The sequence below is a fragment of the Stigmatopora nigra genome, chromosome 15 (assembly GCF_051989575.1).
Source record: "Stigmatopora nigra isolate UIUO_SnigA chromosome 15, RoL_Snig_1.1, whole genome shotgun sequence".
NCBI classification, from domain to species: Eukaryota; Metazoa; Chordata; class Actinopteri; order Syngnathiformes; family Syngnathidae; genus Stigmatopora; species Stigmatopora nigra.
In genome coordinates, this window is record NC_135522.1 from 8,037,984 (window position 1) to 8,059,050 (window position 21,067).

General features: G+C 37.5%; 1 protein-coding gene across 2 annotated transcripts in view; it reads left to right on the forward strand.

The window, feature by feature from the left end:
• The window catches only part of ntn1b (netrin 1b), a 30,787-nt gene extending 10,692 nt beyond the window's left edge, over positions 1-20,095 (forward strand). For both annotated transcript variants that reach the window (XM_077735319.1, XM_077735320.1), the window contains exons 3-7: positions 4,210-4,398; positions 7,289-7,438; positions 8,637-8,690; positions 12,112-12,186; positions 17,193-20,095. In XM_077735319.1, the coding sequence (XP_077591445.1) occupies positions 4,210-4,398; positions 7,289-7,438; positions 8,637-8,690; positions 12,112-12,186; positions 17,193-17,515 (791 nt within the window). In that variant the 3' untranslated portion in view covers positions 17,516-20,095. The remainder of the gene's footprint in view (positions 1-4,209; positions 4,399-7,288; positions 7,439-8,636; positions 8,691-12,111; positions 12,187-17,192) is intronic.
• The last annotated feature ends 972 nt before the right edge of the window (positions 20,096-21,067 follow it).

A 21,067-nucleotide genomic window follows, 5' to 3' on the forward strand; every position in this document is an offset into this window, starting at 1 on the left:
TTATTTCATTACAGTTTAAACCCAGCACAATTGCGCTTTTGTATATTGTGTGCATAAACATATATTTTTAAGTAATCTTTGAAAATCAAACCACATTATTTAGTTTAATACCGTATAAAAATAGCAATTAACTGCCCCATAGTTGATTTGGATAGGCTCCAGCACCCCTGTGACCTTTGTGAGGATAAGCAGTACAGAAAACGATTGATGGTTGGTATCACAAACCAAATAATGGTATTGATGCAACAGCCGGCATTAGCCGTGCCATATGCCCAATCCGTTGTTACTAGTAAGGGTGAATGAACATCATTCAGTCGTCCCAGTGAAAACAGATTGGACGTCTACATCGTCTATGGCACTGAATGACGATCATTCACAGTCAGTTCTCTCATCTTGTGCTCCTGGTCACGAGCAGGTCGTTAACAAGTATCACAAATGTGATCACCACCCCACCAGCTAAGCTTAAACAGCCTTGCCTAATGGAGCATTGTGTGCACTCATGTCACTTTATGTCACCCAATGACTGTTTATGTCGAGGCAGTGAATTCCGCGTTTGCCCAGCAACAGGGCCGTTTACAAGTGCACAAAAGCACGGGGATGCTTGATTGCTTCGCTAATTGATCTCAACCAGAGATCACACGGCTTTGCCTGTAAAGACAGGGAACGCCTACTGTGACATCGCCAGTCAATGGAAAGCTTTCGTTTTGCTAGAGACGTTCGGAAGTAGAGCTACCTCTCTCAAAAGAATGAATAAAGTGAAAACCAAAAGACCTTCTTATTCATCCTCCCTTTTAAATCATAATAATTGCTATGTTTATTTTATAGATTCAGTTTACTTAACCTTTTTAAACACCATTGCACCAAGCAATAACAAAAATAGTGGACAGCAGATTTCTCCAAACAAGCCAACTGAAGCATCCTTTTGTTAAAAGTTGAGATGGCTTTCTAGATACTGGGAGAAATTCAATTTATCTCAGTTATAGCTTATCTGGTCCTAGGTCAAAAACAACAATCTTAGGAGCGTCTAAGAGGTGAAACGTAAGATGAGACGACTACTCTCTGCAGGAAGACAGGTGTTACCGCTTGATTGGAAAAGGTGACATCTTTAGATCCACTTAGGATGCAAAAAGGATACTATTTTATTGGCAGTAAAACTTCTGAGCTACTGCAGACCAGTTGCCTATCCCAGCTAACTATGTGCTGTATAATAAACAAAATCTGAGAAAAGTATACATTTAATTTTATAATAGTTTGTTGTTCATTTTACTATAAACTTTTTATGTTTTTTTTTGAATATTTAATGGTATGATTCGGGCACCCAAAGCTGCCAGTATTTTCTCTCTTTTTTCACAGTATAACTTAGAATGGAATCTCAAAATATTTAAAAATGGCACCCACACATACTAGACTACTTTTACATAAGCATGGTAAAATCAGGGTAATTGCAACTGAAATTGGATGTCGAATGGGACGTCTAATAGTGACAAATTGATTACAATTCAGACCAGAAGACTGAGAAGAGCCACATGATTGGACGTCTGTCATTGTCATGTTATAGATAGGTTAACAAAGCGAACAAATCCAACCTGCATTCTCAATGTGGGAATGTGCATGTGTGTAGTGCGATTTTTTTTTTTTCTTTCTGCCACTTCTGGATAAACGCCTCCACCAAAACGTGGGATATGTAATTTCCATCCAATATGCACACCCACTCTGAGTGGCTCCTTCACAAAGCCTGATAGATGACCCTTAAACATAAATAGAAAAGCATGGCTCCAAGTGGGCCTTTTCCATCAAATGAAAGCAGGAACAAGACATTCATGGTGAAATATTAATTCACCATCACAAACTGAACCTAATTGCAGCATTTTAATGATACAATCTAAAAAGAATGAGTTTATTTGAGGATATTTTTAAATATTTTAATGTCTACTGCGATTCTATGTTGCCCTCTCTTGTTGTCATTAAGCACATTTGATATTTTAGTAAATAGATGCACATTGTTGACTTTTGAGGGCCACACAAAATGATAGGCCGGGCCAGGTCTGGCCCCGAGACCTTGAGTTTGAAACCCCGCCCCACCGTTATTTTTCTTGGTTATCTATATTTAGATGACACGTGCTCCAAGGTGGCTTGCAGCTTATCGGCGTTCACGTTATTGTCGCTGCTTGACAAGAATTGTGGTGACCGTGTGAGTGAGATAGCACAGTGCTCACTCAAAGGGTCTGGGGACAGCTGTGAAGATAGCGTTTATTAGACCCCCGGCGCTCACACTTTTATAATACGAATGTCCTGATACAGTTGTTCTTACAATATGTTACAATATTCATATTTTATGTTTTTCCGAAAATGATTGTCATAAACATGGCCCATCAACCCGACTAGTAATAATTTATTAAGTAGAAGGAAGAGGAGCATGCAGAGATCAGACTTGAGCCTAACTGGCCTAATTCCAAGCATCTCCAATATAAACAAAAATTATTAAAGTATTTTTTTTAGATATATAAACAGAGTTTGTAATCTAAAGATTCCAGTAATTTGATATCCAAGTAGTTGAGTAAGTCTCTAGCTGCCATTGACCACACTAAACGTCCATCTTTTTTGACTTGGAGAGACGAATGAACATTCTTTTATTCGCCTCTTCCAGTCAAAAAGGGATTGGACGTCTACGCTGCCTATAGCATTGAAAAATGAACATGCAGAGCCAATAAAGGCTTGATGATCTGCTTTGATTTGACATTTTAGTAAAACAATGTTCCTCAGTGCTAAGCCAAAGGCATTCTCAAAAAAAACCATACCCCCCTTCTATTTCCCCTCACACTTTTCCCTAAAGTGGAGATAACATCTGGGATAAGAAAGCGGGAAAAAGCAAAGAGGGAACTGTAGGAGGGAGCACTTGTGTGTGAATTCTTCAAAATGTTGTGTGTTCGATGAGCCCGAAGGAGGGAACCATGGGAGATAAGCTTGTGACAGCTGCCAAACACCTCAGTGTGAGTGGAAGTGTGTGTGTGTGTGTGTGTGTGTGTGTGTGTGTGTGTGTATTTGTAATGGGCCCCCCCGTTCAAGGAGGGGTGTATGCATGAATCCCCACCACCTGCCGGCCTGAGTCCCTTCTGGCAGGTGTGAGTCCGTTTGTATGTGATTTAAAGCCCTGATGATTGTGAGGCATATGTGTCAGTGTTATCAGCAGCCAGCATCTCAGTGCAATAACATTAAAACATGAGGTGCACTGATGGTAGAGATTAGAGAAACGTGAGGAAACGTGAGCTCTGTGCATTTGGAACGCATTCATGAAGGATGCATGGAGGAGGATATCGGGATATGATATTAAAGAAGCTAATCCGGTAAAAAGGTGAAACTCCCGTGTGATTTAAATGTATAATGAGGGTTTGAGAATATGTGATGGAGTAGTACTTTTAACTAAAAACGTGGCAGAAGTTTATTTACAACAACTACAACAACAAAACTACATTTTATGCTTGTAATAAAACTGATAATGTAGCGTATAATGTAACAAGGTGGGATCAGAAAAAGGAAATATCTTAAAGTCATCAAACATCTGCATTTTTTCCTTCCAGAGATGACTTTTTAAATCAAATTGTTGAAAGAAAGACTCCTGTTTTAGGTGTATTTTAAGGGAAAGATAGATGATCTAATTATTTTGAGGACCCTTGAGACAAACGACTAGTAAAATGAATACAGTTGAAGGGAACAAATGTTATAATTTTCAGTTGGGAGAAATGGGTAAATTGAGATTGGTTCAAATTATCTGCCTGTTTTTTTTAAACAATATAATATCCATTACATCATTACATCACATCATTTTGCATAATGAAATGTTTCTTGCATTTAAAAGTATAGCTGACGGCTCTAAAATATCCAATCCATTGTGACTGAGTCAAAATAGATTGGAAATCTAGCACCGTCAATGGCAGATATTAATTTCAATAAATGGCCTCATAAACTGTTAAACTCAATCTGAGTTCTGTCTGTCTTTTGTTCTTAATGTTTTCAGAATTTAATTCATTCATTATTTAAAGGCACATTTTTTTCCAAGTGTGATGACGCCACATATTGTGTTTATTAACACCAAAGCGGGTTGCAAAAAAGAGAGTTGTTTTTGCATGCAACTCTGCAAATTGCTCCGATAAAGCATCTTGTCGGAATTTTGACCATTCATTACTTGTCTTCCCATGTCCTGCTGTGTAGCCTGCCACTGCAACCTTCACGCTCGTCGCTGCCGCTTCAATATGGAATTGTTCAAGCTGTCGGGCCGCAGAAGCGGCGGGGTGTGCCTCAACTGTCGTCACAACACGGCGGGACGTCATTGCCACTACTGCAAAGAAGGTTTCTACAGGGACATGACCAAGTCCATTTCCCATAGGAGAGCTTGCAAAGGTAAAAATACACTTTAATCTAAAATTCATTATCATTTATGACAGTAATTACGTGTTAAGCACGTTGGCCTCACAGTTCTGAGATCCAGGGTTCGATGCTAGGTCCGGACCATATAATATGGAGTTCTTATGTTGGGTTTTCTTCGGGTACTCCAGTTTCCTCCCACATCTCAAAAACATGCAGGATAGGTCGGTTGTACACTCTAAATTGCCCCAAGGCATGATTGTGAGCGTGAATGGGTGTCCGTCTCCTCGTGCCCTGCGATTGGCTGGTTCTGAAAATGAATGAATGAGTTATTAGAATTTTTATTGAAGTTTTTTTAAATTCTATTTTTATACTATTTCATTTTAATCAGTGCCATTGACAGTGGTATCAAGTTTTTTTTCTTTTAGTTTATCATGGGAAGACCTCCAAAGCATTTGAACAGTTAACAAGAAATAAGTCTTCAATTCGTTTGTTGAATAAAAACCTAATCAGAATATGTATGAATTCATGTACACATTCCATAGAGAAAATTTTGACCTGTTACAAATACAAGAAATACAAAAAAGACTCCACAAACGAATTCCTGTTGATTGAAACACCAAACAAAAATGACTTAGACCTCAGATCTTGTGTTGAAAAGTCAACGCTGTCAAAAACAAGGGCTTCTGGGGTTGTCATCGGACATTAACCAGTCATGAATTCCTTTAGGATTCCTGGACAAATCCCTTTTTTTCACAAACAGTAACCAGTCAATACTCCTACAGTCATGCTTGAGGTATTAAAGAAATTCTTTGGGAAGGTAAAATAAAGAAGCCACCTGTTTCGTTGCTGTTGAACTGACCCGTACAACCGCAAAGCTCTTTGGGGTCCCCTGTGTGAATGACTGACAAGACATAACATAACAAACAGAAGCTGAGGTGTTAGCTGATGCTGGAACCAGCTCACTAATCTAGTCATACTTGTGATGAGACGCACATGAAGTGGTAAAAGACCCTGATCCAGGTGTGGGCACATAACCGAGGATTATTGAAGACAATAGGAGAACATCTTATGCCGACCAGATGATTTTAATGTACAGAAAGGTAAATTTATGAGATATTATTTAGTACAGGGATGCCTAGTAAAGATTTTTTCTTTTTTCGTCGACTTTACAGCGCACAACACAGCCCACATGATTTACATTTATGTTTTCCCATATAGATTCTCTAGAAATGCATTTTTTAGTCTAACTATATCATATCTGCTTTTGCCTGAATGTTTGCTAATATTTAATTTGTATTTTGGTATATTCTTTTTCGTTCTTCCTTTCTATTTGGGCTAATCATCCAAGCAAAAATTAAATGAAGACTAAAGTTTTCCAAGTTAAATAGCTGTCTGATAAACATAGCTTTGGGATCAATTTACTTACTTGTGGTAAGGCTGTGTTGAACAAGTGCTTGATAGATCACCCACACTTCCAGCATTGTTTAACTCTGCCAGTCTAAACATTTTCACACATTAGAAGAGGGGTTACTTTCAAAGTTTGGATGTGGTGTCAAGTTAATGGAAAAGAATTCCTTAGACGGATATTTTTAAAGTCTTTTTAAACAGCCGGATCAGTACCGGGACTAGCTCAAAACCTCGCCACCTTCTTTCCGGTGCTGGTTAAATGTTTAAATTGTAATAATTTATTTAACAAGGGACAGCACATATTAATGAGAATGTTCATTTTCATGTTAATGAACATATATTAAAATATGTAAGAAGAAGATACATAGAAATCCAAATTTGTTCCATTTCACCTACAAAGCAAGTTAGTGTTTTATAGCTGATGCATTCCATACTTTTAACTGAAAACTAATGTTGCACGAATGAAAAAAAAGTTTCTTGATACCAATTCCTATAACCGATGCTGAAACTACACCAATACCACAATTTTTAACATTTAAAAATGACAATATTCATCATCTTTGATTGATTTAGATTAAATTGTGCTTAACCAATCAACATATCAATCCAGATAAATTAATTGTTACACTCCAAGTTGCATGGGGATGCAACCTATTACAGCAACAAGAACATCCTTAACTTGTCAATCTTATCACACTATCCACAACAGAAATGAATATCATCAACAGAATATAGTTATCATTATGTGAGGAAGAAAACAGAAGCCAATCCCAGCTGCGTTTGGTCGACAGGTGGTGTACACTCTAAACTGGTCACCAGCCAATCACAGAACAGTTATACATGAACAACCATTCCGACTAACATCAGAGTCTTTAGTCACGCTACCATGAATATTTTGGTAAAACAACACTCGTAGTTCTAATAAAATGACTGGGCCTGAACTTCAAACACTGCCTCATGTAATTGTTTGGCACAAAGTTTGCACACTCACGGCACCATTTTTTTTTCACATTCAACATGCAGCTAAATACTTAAGCAGACTTTGAAGTGTTCCACTCAAGCATTAACGGGAAACATGATTCAGCCAAGGTTTGCAAGGATGTCTTTGCCAAAAAAAATGTGTTTCGGAAAGTCAATCTGAAGAGCACGCAAGCGTGGCAAATCACTAACTCTGTTTGTGCTGCTTAGAGACAAAAAAACATACCTGTATACATGTCAGTCTTAAAACCTTAGTCCAAAAACATTCCAACCAACATGCGATAATTGATTAGAATTTCCAAACATGCCAAAAATGCACAAAATAAGAAAAACTTCATTTCTAATGGCCGCAATAACTCAAAAGCTGTAATTAACAATGCCAAATGTCCAATTCATTTTGACTAGAATAATATATGTGGTTGTGTGCTATTTTCTTTTCTGTATCACTACTGTAAGTTTTGAGATTGTTGAATAAGCTGTACTCTTTTTTTTAGATTCAACATCTCTCACATTCTGTCCTGTTATTTGCTCTCTCCAGCATGCGACTGCCATCCAGTCGGAGCAGCAGGGAAGACGTGTAACCAAACGACAGGGCAATGCCCTTGCAAGGACGGAGTTGCGGGGATCACCTGTAACCGCTGTGCAAAAGGATACCAGCAAAGTCGCTCTCCCATCGCTCCTTGCATCAGTAAGCATTTCTCTCAGTTGGCAAAAGTTGAAAAATCCTCCATAATAGAATATCATTATACAATTTTAAATGGTAACAGGCAATCAGATTGCTCTACAGTTGTCTTTGGGTCAAACAACTACCATTCCCAATTGACAATCTGTGCGGGTGTATGTTAGTGATTTGTTTTTGAGCAATAGTAAAGCAATATTGAGGCCAAAGACAGAGCAGCTAAAAGTCAATATTTCATATTATATTTAATAGTGGGTAACGAGAATTTGCAGATTTTGTGACCCTTTTTCTTGTTGGCATTTACAGAAATATAGCTCAATGTTATCTAATTTTCTATTTTATTTTAAATAGCTTTCATTTGCAAATAAAATAAGTGTAATTCAATATATTTATATATCAACTACAGTCCCACATTATGTGTGGTCTTTCACTTGTACATGGATGGGCCTGTGGTTGAGGATCCCTGTCTTAAATAACTTGATTTATAACCATATTATCCAATTTTGGAATGAGAAATGTCACTACCAGGTAGAGCGAAACCAATAATTTGCTTTGATGAATAAATAGTGCCAACATATGGCCTCACTTTTATTAAGATAAAAAAAATATTTACTTCAAATGCTTGTGTGTGCAGGTTTTTTAGCCCTGAATTCACAACTTGTTGGTTTTATATCCTGTTCCATTACTCTGGGTGGATATTAAACCACAGCCTGGATAAAAACAGTACTACCCCTCACCTAACAAGGCCCTGTGCGCCCTTTTTTGTCATGCGTCTCACAGTAAATCACCAAAACGACTCCAAACAAATGGCTGATTCTCTATATTTATTGGCTGTATCTGCTGGCTGCTAGTCACACTGAGATAGAAATCATATTTTTTTGTTTTGTTTTGATTTTTTATCAAAAAGTATCAAATATCTGACTGGTGTTAATAGATAAGACATGTCTGTAGCCGCAGAAATAGGTCCCCATTGTGGTTTACATTCTTAACATGAAGTGGAAAAGCAGAATATATTTGCTTCTCTGTCAGTTCCAGTTTGGCTTTGTGCAGTGAAAGCATACCACAATCAGGCAAAAGCACAACACATGTTAAATCAGATGTAATTTATAAAAGATTACTCTTGTGTATTTCATGTATGATTTGAGAAGTATTCCACATGCTCCTAACCAGGAATAAGTGCATATATTGTTCCATTTCTGTCCCACAGAGATTCCAGTTGCATCCCCTACAGTGATTTACAGCAGCTATGATGAAACATCAGGTCAGTAACAACAAATTGTACATTTATGTTAAATATACATTAGAAAAAAATCCCAGTAAATAATTGTTTCAATTAGAAAACCAAAAAAAAAGGACACATTTTGGTCTTTACCGTTACAGCCAGTAGTTTTTTCCTTCTTTTAATGGCACCCTGCAGAGTCTTTGCCTATATTCCCAGCCTGCCCGGCAGCCTCCGTAGGGTTTGAACCTTAATCTGATTACATGCTTCATTTGAACCAGTTTGTATTTCAATCAAGGCTGACTGCGCTGGCAAGCAAAGTCTTGACTCAAGCTTATTGTTCATTTATTCTGCAAAGTCACTATGCTAGAGCACAGACATGAGACAATGTGCCACAACAGTATTTACCCATTGCTTTAGAGTCATTTTGTGTGTTTTTTCACAGCTCATTAGGTTTAGATTAGAGGTGTTGAACTGGTGGGCTGCCGCATTGTTTTGTGTGGACCATAAAAAGGTGCATCATGACCTCTTTTTTGTTGATAAAATAAAATTTAGGTACACATTTTTAAATTTACTGTTTATTTTCCATCAATAAGAGTTTTTTTTTTAATTGCAGAGTGTCTGAGTGGTACAGTACTTGTTCCCCAACCCACAAGTTGCAGGTTATTTTAGTGTAATTCATGCCTTAAAAAAATGTTTACTGATTCCCCTTATTGCTAATTAAAAAACTGTAAGTGAATAAAAGCAAAAAGAAAAGAAAAAATTAATATATGAAGCAACTGCTTTCCTCTTTTCAATGATAAAACTCCAAAAATGTATATATTTTATAGTGTCCTACCACTTTTTAAAAGGAAATACAAGATAACTTGAAATTAAATGAAAGAATTGTTATTTAGAGGCTCAAAACCAACCGATTTAGACAATTTTGAATTTAACAACGTATTTTTCGATTTAATTGCTTTATAATTAATCAACGGATCCCTGTTTTACCCCCCAATAATGGCGCACGACATCCAATTTACGGTAAAAAGGGGATTGGACGTCTCATGGCGTCAATGGCAGCCAAATGAGTTAAATATTTATACGGGTCGGCCAACATAATGGCAATGACAGGGTAAAGCTTGGATTCTGTTGTGACACCTCCCTCCAAATTAAAAGCCGTGCGGTCCCCTTGCGACCCCTCGGAATGAGCGTGGCGCTGCCGCAGAGCCTCACAATGGGGGCGTTTGTCTTCTCAGCAGGAGATTGGACCTTAATGAGTGCTGTGGGTGTAATAGCTCAGAGTCTGCGGCGATTGCTCAGAGGGGGCGCAATGTCAGTGTCGTCTATCAAAGGGGGTTTGCGATAAAGGGCCCCCCGAAGGCCAGTGGCAGATAGAGGCCCCGTCCACTCTCTTTACTACATTCACATGGAAATCAAGCATGCTTGATATGGACTAGTCAAATTCATTTACTTTGGGATTTCTGTGTTATTGTTTAAAAAAATAAAATAAAAGACCCTCCGCCCCCCACCTGAGAATGCCACAAGGCAAAAAAAAAAAATACTTCCCCTACATACATGAATTCAAGCCTCATCCCACAAACCAAATGACTTTTTCTTTTTTAAGAGGGAGGAGAGGGGCGTTTTTTCTTCCTCCATCATTACCCAGGCAACCTCATTCACACAGAGCATAATGGAAAAGAAAAGGGACGACTGGACGGAGAGCTAGAAGAAATAATGAAGTTTGTCCATATTCAGGCAAGCTGAAAGGTTCCCCCCTCTCTCTCAACTGCCTCCTCCCTTCCTCTTTACACTACCCAGTCCAGCTTTCCCACCCACCCCCAGAAAAAGGGACTAGAAGCCCCTACAGCTCAAGGAGAGCTAGGGAAACACCAGTAGATGATCTGCTTCCAATTTGTGTCAGTCAGTGGAAAGTGGAAAGAAAAAATCATTCCAATTGGAAGTTTTTTGCCCCCGTAATGAGCAGGGCATGATGACAAAAGCAGGAGTCGTCTTAACAGTGTGGCACTCAAGGCCAAGTGCCCATAAAACTCTTATGAGATGACTTATAGTTTGGGTAGCATCTCTCAACCGGTGCCATATTGTTGTCTTTTTTAGGATGATGTAAAGGTTGACATTGCTCCCACACAGGGAACGTCCAAGTTGGCACAATTCAATCTACAAAGCCAAAATCTACCATAAATTGTAAACTGGTGCTTATAATGATCAATTAGATGTTATTTTTCATCTTAACATATGGTTTTAATTCTATTTCAAAGACAAAAGTAGGTAATCAGATTTTGGGGAAATATCAGACAAAGTGGCTAGCATGACTGCTTCACAGTTGTGAGATCAAGGGTTCAATTCCAGGCATTGGCCTTTCTGTGTGGAGTTAAGTCTGGCCGCCATTATCAAAATGTAATGTTTGCATACATATGTGGATGGCAAGTCTAAAAAATATATACTATATATGTATTTTTGGGCATTATTTATATCATTATAATATACAAAATTAATAAATACCTCGATTAATTATATAAAACACTACATAATGAATAATATTGATTGTACTTATAAGAGCAAGAATATAATAATCTTGGGTTTTTCATTATAGTTTAGTTTCATTTTACTTTGCTATATATTATATTTATTCATTATTTATTATTATTTCTCAAATTATTTGAATTTAAAAATGCATTTCCACGTTCCCTTATGCATTTTTCCATCTCGGAAAGTACTACAATTCAATATTTATTACAGAAAAGCCATTTGTGATTGTATTTTGTCAGAAAAACTAATAATTTTCAATTTTTTTGGAGTGATATTAAAGAAATTCACAAATAAGATTTCTGGAATAACAGAGGATCAGTTCCAAAGAAAGATCTACAAATGCCAAACCACAAATATTTGGGGTTTTACTATAACGGTAACCGGGACCATGTGAGAGAGAAGTGTTAATTTCAAGCAGAGGACGATTTCTTAATGCTTTATAGTGGGACCTTATGGAGGTACACACTAAAACACAATCCTAAGAAAGCTTATTCATAATCATAAACATCCAGCCAGGTTGTCCAACAATCACACTTTCAAATGGGACAGTCTTTTGGAGTTATAGTACATTTTAGATTTAAACAATAGTAAATAGTAAAGAAAAATATGAGTAAACACAGATTTAAAGACACTAATTGGAGAAATTGCTTAGTAATGTACTTTTTAAAATAATAACTAATACATGTGGTGTATCAAATAATCTAGAGAATAATTCAATGTGTTCGGACCTTTTTTTTACCATTTCAACTAATTCTGCATTGTCTTAATGATATTTAATCCAATTTTAATGGATTTTGAACCAAAATTGTTGTCCAACAAGCAGCTTTCCACCAAAAATGTTGACGTATAAAACCAATCTCTGAATACAGAAACTTTTACTTCAAGTGTAATTGTGTTAATGCCAAACTAAAATATGTATTTCTCCTTTTCCCAGATTGCGAATCTTACTGTAAATCTTCCAAGGGGAAGATGAAAATCACCATGAAGAAGTACTGTAAAAAAGACTATGGTAAGTGAGTCCGCTAGGGAAGAATGTGTTGCCGCAGACGTTAAATGTCTCAATTAATCAGCTTCTCCACTGCGCCGCTGCTCTGCCACTGATGACTTGAACAGTCGTAACCATGATGCATGCTCATCTGTACTTACATCTTCTCTCTTTGTGATGGAATAATTAGGGGAATTCTGGCATTCCTCACTTTATGAGTAGAAATGTGTATTTAGTCAGTGACATCATGGAACGTCTTGTGGTACAGTGACTAAAATCTTAACTCAATGGCTGCCATTGACGGCATTTGACGTCTGATCCATTTCAGCCTGAAGAACTGGCAGTGAAGGTTCTAATGGATCAGAAAACTACTAGTTAGAAACTAGAGTTTTGGAGAGAGATAAAGAGAGAGAAAGTAGGCCTTGAGGAAAATCCATGGATGAGTTATTTGAGTTTATGAATGTATTTACTATACAGCGTGTTACCAGTATTATACAGAGGTTGTGTCCTTTAATCCGGCCTTGATAATAAATCAACTGAGGGCCCGGCAGGTGATTGGTTGGCACGTCGACCTCATAGTTTTGGGGTTGTGTGTTTTATCCCAGGTCTGGACCCTCATGTGTGGAGTTTGCATGGTCTCTCTGGGCTTGTGTGGGTTTTATCTCACACATCCCCAAAAAAACATGCAGGGTAGGCTGGTTGAACACTCTAAATTGACCCTAGGTATGAGTGTGAGCATGAATTGTTGTCTTTCTCCGTGTCCCCTACAATTGGCTGGCTACCATGTCTTAGCTGGGATAGACTCCAGGACCCCCGTTATCCTTGTGAGGATAAGTTGATTAATCATTAATCATTTGTTCATTTTCTTAACCGAAAATGAACAAATGATTAATCAACTTTGGCTTTTAAAAAACTTGTAAAGGTTAAAAATATATATTTGAGTTTTTGTTGTTTTACTTTATGCCAAAAAAGGCAATCTGGCAGTGATTGATTGAATATTATGATTATTATACGTTATTATATTCAATTATTCCATACGAGTTTGTATCTATATGTATTTACCACTATGCATTTACCATTGACAGAACTAATAGGCTTATTTATTTCACCATCTTTGAATTTAGTCCCTTAGCCCTAACTTTAATCTTTGTTATACATTACTGACTTCCCAGACATGTCAAAATTCTATGCAAATCCATATTTGAGTGCAAACAAACAGCCACATAGCTTCCACCCACTATTTATGAAAATTTGGCTCTTAAACAAACAAATGGCAGCATCTCAAAATAATCTGGAAGCAAATCAAGAATCCATCCAAAATGATATGTAGTTCCCTTCTGATTTTTACCAGATGTTGTGTTTATAGAGTTAGCTTTTACAATCAACATCCTCAACCAAAAGTGGTCGGGACAAAGAGTGGTTGTTTTGCCGCTATTATTAAGCATTTCATTTTATTTGATGACAATCTTCCCTCAAATGAATTATTGTTTGGAACTTGAGGAGAAGGAAACAATATTTCTTGGCTTTCATCACCATCAAGCAAAAGTTCTAGTCTGGTTTATAATTGAGGACACGTCTCATCAGAACGGCTAAAATCAGAAAATAAACATTTCTCTCCCGTAAGTCACACACTTGTTGCAGTAAACTTTTGTAAACTCATCTATTGTAATACAGATCTGGCTTTGAATTTTGGCTTTCCTCAGTAAAGTTTGCATTCATGACATGTTAAATAAGCATGCCAAATCACAGGTGCAAAACCTAAGGCCCCCGGGCCATAGCTCGCCCGCAAAAGCAAATCATAAGCACCAACTAAAATTGTAAATATAGTAAAACATATGATTTTCATAACATGATTTTTTTGCATATTTCTTATTATAAATCCTCATTTTTTAGTTTTAAAGGCCTCACTGTTTTCAAAATAACAATAATTAAAAATGTAATACCAGTTACTTTAATTAATAATTAAAATAATTCCTATATAATATATTCTTTTTTGTTGGGTGGTGTGCAGTGTGAATTTTGGAATGTGCACTATTTGCTTGTGCCTATTAAAAGTTGAGAAACACTACACCGACCTGGGGAATTGAATTGCAAACCTTTTTTCCCCGGCTAATTTTCGGCAAGCCAAATCAAACCGGTCTGTCAATTTATCTTTCTGAAGTTCTTCTGGAAACATATGATTCTGTCTGAAGCGTTCTGTGCTTATGCTTCAGACATCTTTCCTTAGCATGCATCCCTTTCTTTTCACTTGAATTCATTTCTCAGGCTTGTCGCCTTGCTTTTATTGCCCCCCCCCCTATTCTCTGGGGGTGGTGTCGCAACCCCTATGTGCGTGGCCACGCGGGCCCCCCGGGGGTCACGGGAAGAGGCCCTCTGTTTAAACAGAGCTGTGCACTCGGCCTGCGCCGAGCATTCCTCGGAGCTCAAACAGGTGGTAAATTAGACAGACGGTGACGGATCGCCACCTCATAGAGACGAAAAAATATGTTCTGTTGATTCAATTTTTGTTTTTCATCGCCGCTGTTGCTACGGAGACGGACGGTGTGGCCACAATGGGATTTATATTCTTGCCTGACATCCTCCTCAGCGCACACACGTTCCCTCCCCCTGCTTGTGCCACCGGGAGAACAATGAATCAAAGCCGGCCATGTTTACCGACACTTCGCCATGGCGGTCAAAGGCGCGGAAGCCCCCTCGGCGTTCAACCGAGTCCCCTATCATTCTCTGGGTTGATAACCAGATGGGACAAGGGGAGGGGGGCCTCCCGCTGTAATTAAGTGAGCTCTAATTTCATTAGCCTTGGCCTGTCGATGGTGAGCAGTGTCAAGCTGTAGCACACTGCCCAAAGCAGTTTAACCCAGTGGGAGGTTTGGCTACGAGGTCGTCTCATTTTGGCAGCCATTGTGTGAGCGCGGCGCTATTTCACACTTATCGCTTCCTCTGACAAAACCTCTGTTTTCCATGCGTCTCACCACACTGTCATTATTTTGCGACACACTCTTTGACCCGCCGCTGAGTGAGCCTTCTTTTTTTTTTTTCGCCGGTGGCTATTTAGTTTCAAGCGAGTGGCCGGACGTGTGGGGATTTGTGTGTTTTCAAACACAAAAGTGAGACTATACTTGAGAGAGGACGAGTGAAAGATACTTAGAGGGAAACGAGGCTCCATGCCTGGATGCTGTAGAGAAGAGGCCTCTGCTTCCAGTGGATTCTCACGCTGGGAAGTTGGATGGCGCGCTGGGAGCAGAACCCGGATAGCTCACGAGGTCGAATTATATTCCGATTCTCCTGGAACTTATTCTGTGGCTGGGAAGACAAATAGTGGCCTCTCTTCCCTCTCTCCACACCACGCACGCACCCTTTATGAGTCTGGATGAAGGAGAGGTCCGCGGTTGAATGGCAGGCCTGTGAGAGCGCACTCGACTCAGCCCAACAAACCTTCTTTCTGTGGACATTGTGCTCATTTTCTGCACACACATACATCAAAATGCCACGCCCCATGTATGAGAGGACTATCTTTGGATTCCCAAATTGACCTGCAAAGAGAATACCTGCATTTGAAAAAAATGCCATTTTTAAACTCGTCCCATTGGCTGATTGATTAGGTCGTAGGTTCGATTTCAGGCCGGCCCTCACTGTGTGGAGTTGGCATGTTTCACCCGGGCTTGTGTGGGTTTTCTCCGGGTACTGAGGTTTACTCTCACATCCCAAAAATATGCAGATTAGGCTGGTTGACCACTCTAAATTGACCCTTGGTATGAATGAATTCTGGCTGGCAGCAAATGAAGGAACAACTAACTACTAACAACTAACTTCAGAAAATTCAGTTTTCAATTTTACTAACACAATTTTAAGTATAAAACTCAAATTTACCAAGAATAAGTAAGATACTAACACCACAGCTGCCCTTTTTTCTGGTAAAAAAGCCCTAAAAAAATAGCATGTTTTATTATCTTGTGTATGCATTAAATAATAAGATTTACTTCTTAATCTCCTCAAATTCTGAAAGCCTTCACTACTTATGTAATTATATTTAAGTACTTTAATTCAGTGCCTTACAGCAGTTGACTTCAAATTTTTAACAAAATGATCACTACCAACCATCCAAAATTAATAATGACAATCATGGAAATGTAGTACACAAATACCATAGTTCTTCAATGATTAAATTTGCCTAATAACAGACAATAGCAATTGAAGGATTGATTACAAGATTTGAACATCAGGGTTAAAATGACTTGTACCCACGCGCATCTGCTTTGCGTGACAATTGTGAGTGATTCCCTGTCATTCAAGGCAGTGTTTCTTAGGATTCGAATTGTTTGCACCATTTTAAATAAATATGAATAAAAATTTCAAATCAAACCCATATTGCAATTCACTTCAAGCCAAGATGAACGCCAGAGATGTGTCCCCTTCGGGGCAATCAAAGTGAAGAAATGTTCTGTTTGGCTCTGCCGGCAAGGGAGCTTTAATTCATCTCTCATGTGCAGTTTGTCTGCTTAAAAATGGGCTCGGCTTTAAAAATTTCATTCATTACATTTAATTGCAAATTTTATTCAAACTAATGCCTTTAGCTTATTTTGAATGGTTGGACTTAATTTTGAATATTTGATTTTTTTTCAAGTGGTTTAATATTTATAACCCTTTTCATTGGATGCACTTGAGTTTTGTTACACAAAATATTTTTGAGGAAAAGTTTTATGCCTACCACAATCTTGGAAACACATTTTTTAAATAAAAGACTTTTTAACTCAATGGAAATTTGATCACCCCACCCTCCAAAAAAAAAAAAAAAACAACCTGCATAACATTTTCAATGGAAAATCTTGCTTATAGTTTCTTTCAAGAATACCATCTTGGCTTTTACTCTCTTAAGTAACTTGTTGTGGAAACTGGAGTACCCAGGGGAAACCCACACAAACTAGCTAACTAGGCCAGGCAGCCTACTATGGAAATGCATGAACGAAATTAAAAACATGTATTTTCCACTATATTTATTTTAAAAAAGTTCTTATTCTCTTCTCTTCTAGCTGTCCAAATGCATGTGCTCAAAGGAGACAAGGCAGGTGAGTGGTGGAAATTCACCATCAACATCATATCGGTCTACAAACAAGGGGAGCAGCGTATCCGTCGCGGGGACCAGTTGCTGTGGGTGCGTTCCAAGGACGTGGCCTGCAAATGTCCCAAGATCAAACCCGGCAGGAAGTACCTGCTCATGGGCTCGGACGATGACGACTCCCCAGGGCAGAGCGGGGTGGTGGCGGACAAGGGAAGCTTGCTCATCCCTTGGAAAGACTTGTGGGGACGTCGCCTCCGGAAGTTCCAGCAACGTGACAAGAGGGGAAAGTGCTAGAGAAAAGGAAGAGGGAGAAAGAGAGAGAGAGGAAAGGTGAGGGGGTATAAAAATCTCTAATAGGATGCAAGGAAAAGGGATTACAACAAACTGGGAGAATCATTTCCTAGAGAGATCCAGGTGAGAAGTAAGAGTGCTGCTTATTTGATTTTGGACAAAAGATTTTAAAAAACAAAACAAAAAAAACATGTTTTTTTTCTTTTCTTGAAGGAGGTCATTCTGTTTCTTTTTGCAGAGTTTGCACCTAATGCTAAGGATGAGTCACATGTCAAAATCCGGTAATTTTTGGAAAATTTCCTGACTTGAACATAGATTGATTTAACTACAAATGTAAAAAAAGAAAGAAAGAAAGAAAAGAAAAGGGCTGCAAACCCCTTTTTTATTAAGTGAAATTGTTCTGTGTTCATACTGTGGGCTTGTTATAAGCAGTTCTTGCAAATACCACTTTATAGTACCAGTATGTTGTTGTGGTGACCTCTGCAATGTAAAATGACTTTTGAGTGTATACATAGAAAATAGCTTGATGTAGAATAGACACACCAATACTGCACTTACTCTGATTAGTTGACTATTTTAGAACATATAAGATATGTTCACATTTTTAATGTGACATTTAAAAGGTCAAATGTATACGCTGAGTGCAAAATTTCATGCAAAAGTATCTTTATAGCTACAACTGACTGATTTATGTAAAAATAACGATTGGAAAGATAATAATGCCTTTTTTTTGATAACTTTATTCCTTGCAGGCCTAAACCACAAAATAATTGACAGCAACTCTTTAAACTTTGACCTGTTAATCGTCCATTGGAGAAAAAAAAAACTGGAAAAAAATCAATTATATTTTTTGTTTAAATCATTTATATGATATATCAGGATTTTACTTAAAATTTTATACATAGGAGTATGTAAGCATTTAATTTGGGGGATGGAGAACTCAACCAGTTAAATACATTAATAACTAACTCTATTTACTTTATTTTCCATTCTATAATAGTGACATTTTAATTAGTAACCCCCCTTTTTCCCCAGATTGCTATTACTGTAAATATTCCAAAAGAGTTTGTGTTATTTGTTCCTATTTGCTCAGTGATTGTGCACCGCTGACACACAACACAATGACCTGCTGATCAATGGACTTTTCAAAAGAAATCTAACTTAATATTTAGTTGTTGTTTTTTTTAACTCATTGCAAACTGACAAAAAAAGCCGTCCAGTTCATTTAAAGTGGGAGGACTTGGTGTCCAAGCTCATTATTCCATACCAGCAGTGAGTAAAAATACAGTGGTGCCTTTAGATGCAAAAAAAAATATATATATATATATATAACTTAACCCCACATGGCATTTGCGTTTTTTTTTTGGTCAATTGTGAGCCACCAATACTTTTTTCAGTTATATATTTTTTGCAATCAAATACAATTCTATTTTATTGTACTTAATACAAAAAAAATCCAATTAGAGTTTTTGTACTTTTGTTTGTTTCTGTTAACGATAAAAAACAAATATGCCATAAAGCAATGTATTGTAAGGATTCATGGATACAATACATAAAATTTTCTGAGTATAGCTTCATTGTAAAATCAAAAAATTACAGTAATCATTATTGTATTTGTATATTTTCATAAATATAATATAAATTAATTAAAGGCTATTAAATACAAAAGCAAAATCATTAAAAACAAAATATGGTCTATTGATGGCCCCCAATAAGACACGCAAGTTTCTTTTCCCTCAGCATTGAACTCATTGCCTGCCATTGACAAGTATGCACGTCCAATGGGGGGGTCTGTCTGTGTACGCTCACATTTCAGGACCACTGACAGCGCTTGATATCCAATCTATCTGGAATTTTGAATGTTGGTTAAATGGCAGCAATTGAATTACTTATATTCGGTTAAATAAACAGCTAAGCATAGCTCAAAGCACTAAAATCCAACTTAAATAACTGCAGTTGACTGATTTTTGAATTATTAATGCAGCTTTGGTGTTGTGGTGATAGTTATGTGGAGTAATGAAGAAACACATTGTATTGAATCCAATACACTTTGTTTTTTTTCACTCGTTTTTATATGAAGTATAACTCTACAATGGTCCTAATATTCAGGATGTCATATGCAGACTTAATTTTGTTTGCACTAATATTCTCACATTAACCCACAGGTTGCACATCGTGACTTATGTATTTTACATTATAAAAACAGGCTTCTAGTACTGTCAAAATGTGTTTTTTTGCAGAAGAGTAGAACAATTTTAATCCGGCACCCCCCACCATGATCACATCTGAATTATTATTATGTTCATCCAGTGAATAGCGGTGGCCATCACAAAAAGGTGGTGTTACTATGTCTTGTAATACTAATATATTATGTTTGTCAAAGGAATATATTTAATGACATGTGAAATAATGTGGTTCTTGTGATTTTTTTGGGTCTTTTTTTTTTTTTACCTTGATCACATTTTGCATTGAATTGTAGATGGTTGTAAGGAAAAGTATTGATGTGGTTGCAAGTTGAACAGCCTACTAGCAATGAAAATTAATTCATCTGAAATAAAGCTGTTTAGTATTTTCCTTGTTGGAAACAGATTTCTTTTGTCTTCTTGCTAAAAGAATTTAACAAATCTGCATACCATTACACTGGTTTTTAATTGATATGATATTAATTTAAGGTGGCCCGGTGGTTGAGTGGTTAGCGGGTTGGCCTCACAGTGGGGGATTCTGGGTTCAAATCCAGGTCAGTCCACCTGTGTGGAATTTGCAAACAGATCAATTTTGAAGAATTTAACAAAACTGAATACCATTACACTGGTTTTTAATTGATATGATATTAATTTAGAGCAGCCCGGTGGTTGAGTGGTTAGCTTGTTGGCCTTAAAGTGGCAGTTCTGGGTTCAAATCCAGGTCAGTCCACCTGTGTGGAATTAGCAAACAGATCAATTTGGATCCTAAAAAAAAGGATATCTATTGTGACAAAGATGTTACCTAAAATTTGAATCTAGAGTCCAGATGTTTCCTTAAAGTGGGAGGCATCATCAGTCACTTTATTCAGATGGGGATTTTAAAACAAAATACTACATTGTGGACATGTTTCAAATGGGAGTCCACCTGAGTTAACGCCATGATGATTTCCTCAAATACTCAAAAGGGAGCCACCTGTTATAAAGTCAGTAAAGTTTAAGCTGTGTTTTCAATTAACCTTGACTCACCGCTGTTACTGGCTGTAAAACATGTCAGAATTACTAATAAACCACAGGAAGCTGAATAAGATACTATTTGTTTCTTTGCAAAGGGACAGAATATTGATATATCACCAAAAAAAATCACAATTATTCATTTTATAGACTTTTTGAGCACCTATGTGAATATGGTTATAGGATTTTTTCTCCATTTCATAGAGTTATACCTGAGTTGTGTGGGTGAACTTTTGGAGAACCCTGACCTTAACTTAACCTAATCAAGCACCACTAGAACTAAGTAGACAATCTCCATTTGAAAATGAATGCAAAAAGAATGAGCTGATGAAGCAGTAAAGGTAATGACACACTCAATTTC